Source organism: Cyprinodon variegatus, unplaced genomic scaffold (assembly GCF_000732505.1).
Source record: "Cyprinodon variegatus isolate N-32 unplaced genomic scaffold, C_variegatus-1.0 Scaffold383, whole genome shotgun sequence".
Taxonomy (NCBI): domain Eukaryota; kingdom Metazoa; phylum Chordata; class Actinopteri; order Cyprinodontiformes; family Cyprinodontidae; genus Cyprinodon; species Cyprinodon variegatus.
In genome coordinates, this window is record NW_015150836.1 from 40,459 (window position 1) to 43,188 (window position 2,730).

A 2,730-nucleotide genomic window follows, 5' to 3' on the forward strand; every position below is an offset into this window, starting at 1 on the left:
CCGGAGCGGAGCTAAAAAGAGCTCAGCTCCGTATTTTGACGGTGAGGGACGGAGAAGACGTACGTGGGCGGTGACGAGCGGAGGATGTGGAACAGCGCTCATTGATTAAATGAAAGACAATGAAAGAGTATGTGGAAACTGGGGGTAAAGGAGGACAAATACACGTCCGGCTTCCATGTCAGGCTCGAAGGCAAAATACCTCCAAACAGCACTCTTGCCTCTATCATTTTCGATCAAAACTGGTTGTTTTGGCCCTCCTGCAGCAGCACTGGCCATGCTCTTTTCTGTTATTGTGCTGTCTCTCTGCCCTCACATACACACAGCAGCATGTAGCTTCTCGCTTCAGTCTGTAACTCCGCCCACATCAAAGTCGGTCATTTTGATTTGGTCACCAATAGGAAGATCCCATATCTGCTGACCGACGGCATGTGGGAGGAGTTGGATATCCAACCGAGGCGTCCTGCAGACTGAAGCGAGGGCTACATGCTGCCGTGTGTATGTGAAGGCAGTGAGAGAAGGCCGGTCAGTGTTGCGCACGCGCGGCGGCGGTAGTATTGGTACTTTTAAAATTGAGTATCATATCTGGATACAACGTTTTAGTATCGATACTTTTTGGAGTATCAATACTTTTGACAACCCTATTATAGATGGGAAAAAAAATCTCTCTTGGAGGTATGAGTTAAATCTCATGTTTAACCAGATATGTACTAATCATCTACCATGTCATTGGTACGCTGTGCCAGAATTTGGAATCCAGTATGTACAACCCATTCCTGGCACTGAAATATGAGGGCATTCCTGCAATGCCTGTTGCAACTCTCTTTGGGCAAATTGATGAAAAGAAAGTCTGGTCTCCTTACAATAGATGAAATCTAGAGCCCAAGGTGTGTGATGGTTCATCCAACCATGTATAGTTTGTATTTTTCCACCTCATAAACCAACTGTAGATCATTCTCTAAACTATGCTGAAATTCTACATCAACCATTACAGCCAGGTTAGGATAATCACTTTGGTTTGCTTTGACCTCACACACACACCGCCAACTTAGCTTACACTGCCCTCAAAACACCCATATCTCCCTGCAATGGGTCATGGTTAGTTGCTGTGGAGGGGGCTCCAGGGAGAGCATTACTAAAAGGTAAAGTGTCCCCACAAAGGTTTGGCTGCAGGCTGTTCCCCTGGTTTCACTGCTTCTTGTGAGGTTTGCCACCATCTGTGATTTTTAAACAAGGTCATAAAGTTACCCTTTAGCTGATCCCTTATCCGAGGCTCAATCATTGTGTTCATCAGCAAACCAGTACACTAAGTTTTGGGCGGTCTTATCGTTACAATCATGTATAGTCAAATATTGACTAATGATCTCATGGGCTTCACAGTGAAGGTTGGTCACGTTTACCTTGCTGTAGGAAGGTCCCGGGTTAAAATCTTACTGCACAGATTTTGCCTGTTGTTTGCATTCTTCAGCTATTTAATCTAAGAACATGACTCTTAGTTAATTGGTCTTTCTAAATTGCCATTTTGCATTTTTTTTTCTGCCCTGTGTGTTTCTGTGATGGATTATCAAGCTTTTGAGGGTGTACCCTGCCTCTGGCTCGTAGTCAGACAGGCCCCAAATGCCAACCCCTAATCTGTTGTTTTGGTCCATAATACACAATTTCATGTAATGTTAAGGTTTTATTTGCTCGTTTGGTTTTATTTGGTATTGAAACAGTTGTATTGTCTTGCAGCTGGTGCAGAGTTTCGAAATGCTTCAGTTACTGGGTGTGAACAAAGTTTTTGTCTACAAAACCAACTGCAGTCGTGAAACACAACGCGTTCTGGACTATTACTCAAACAAAAAAGGTACAGTTGTATCGAGTTTTAGGGCTGATTTGTGTCATGAATGTCTGCCTGAATCCAATATGTTCATTATTCTTGAAACACCTTCCTCTGATCAATATTTGTGTGTGGCTGCTTAACATTCACAGCATGCACAACATGGCTCTTGTGTTCTGAACTTTGCTAGGTAAAATTGTTACCAAAAATGCAGATAATTCAAAAGTCCAAAGTGAAACCATCGGCTGTGGCTGATTACTGTGCTCCAGGTAATTGTTGGATTTTGTTTCTGGGTTTGTTAATTGTTGGTGGCATTGCTGCCTCAAAGTGTTAGGTCAGTCTGCCAAGACTGTTACTGTTTTTAGAAAAATATTCCTAAATTGGGATTGAGCCTATATGGCTGATTCCTAACACGACAACTCACTGCTGCATGAGCTTTTCTCTTTGAAAAAAAGAACATATTACATCACATCCATAGTTTTTTTATTCTAGTTTTTTTCTCCTGGCTGTTAGTTCTGCCCTGGTTCCGCCTGTGAAATCAGGCACTACCATCTTGTTTTTTAGCTGGCTAGGCTAGTGTAACCCAAGTTGCATTCTAGGATTATTAGGATTAGAAATAACCCAAATTAAAGTCAACCCATGTGATTTCTTATAGACTAGGTTCATCTGCTGGAGGAGGTGGCAAATTGTAAAACACAGAGACAGTTTGATGGTGCAAAATTAGTGAGTTGTATTATTATTTAAAATATATACACAAGTTATTCCACAATTTTAAAGTCCAAATGGGTTCCTTAAACCAAGGAAGTCAACCAGTCTTTGTTGATGATGAAAGGGAGAAAAAACAAAAATAATCCAATTCCTTCAGTAGAGACTTGTTGGGCTGAATCTCCAACCAGTTCGGAAGAGTTTCCTCA

The 2,730-nt window shown here is 41.9% G+C and overlaps 1 protein-coding gene across 1 annotated transcript in view; it reads left to right on the forward strand.

Moving 5' to 3' along the window:
* Positions 1 to 2,730, forward strand: part of LOC107092495 — a 31,251-nt gene that overhangs the window by 8,363 nt on the left and 20,158 nt on the right. The window contains exon 4 of the mRNA XM_015386998.1: positions 1,729 to 1,843. Coding sequence (XP_015242484.1) covers positions 1,729 to 1,843 — 115 coding nt within the window. The remainder of the gene's footprint in view (positions 1 to 1,728; positions 1,844 to 2,730) is intronic.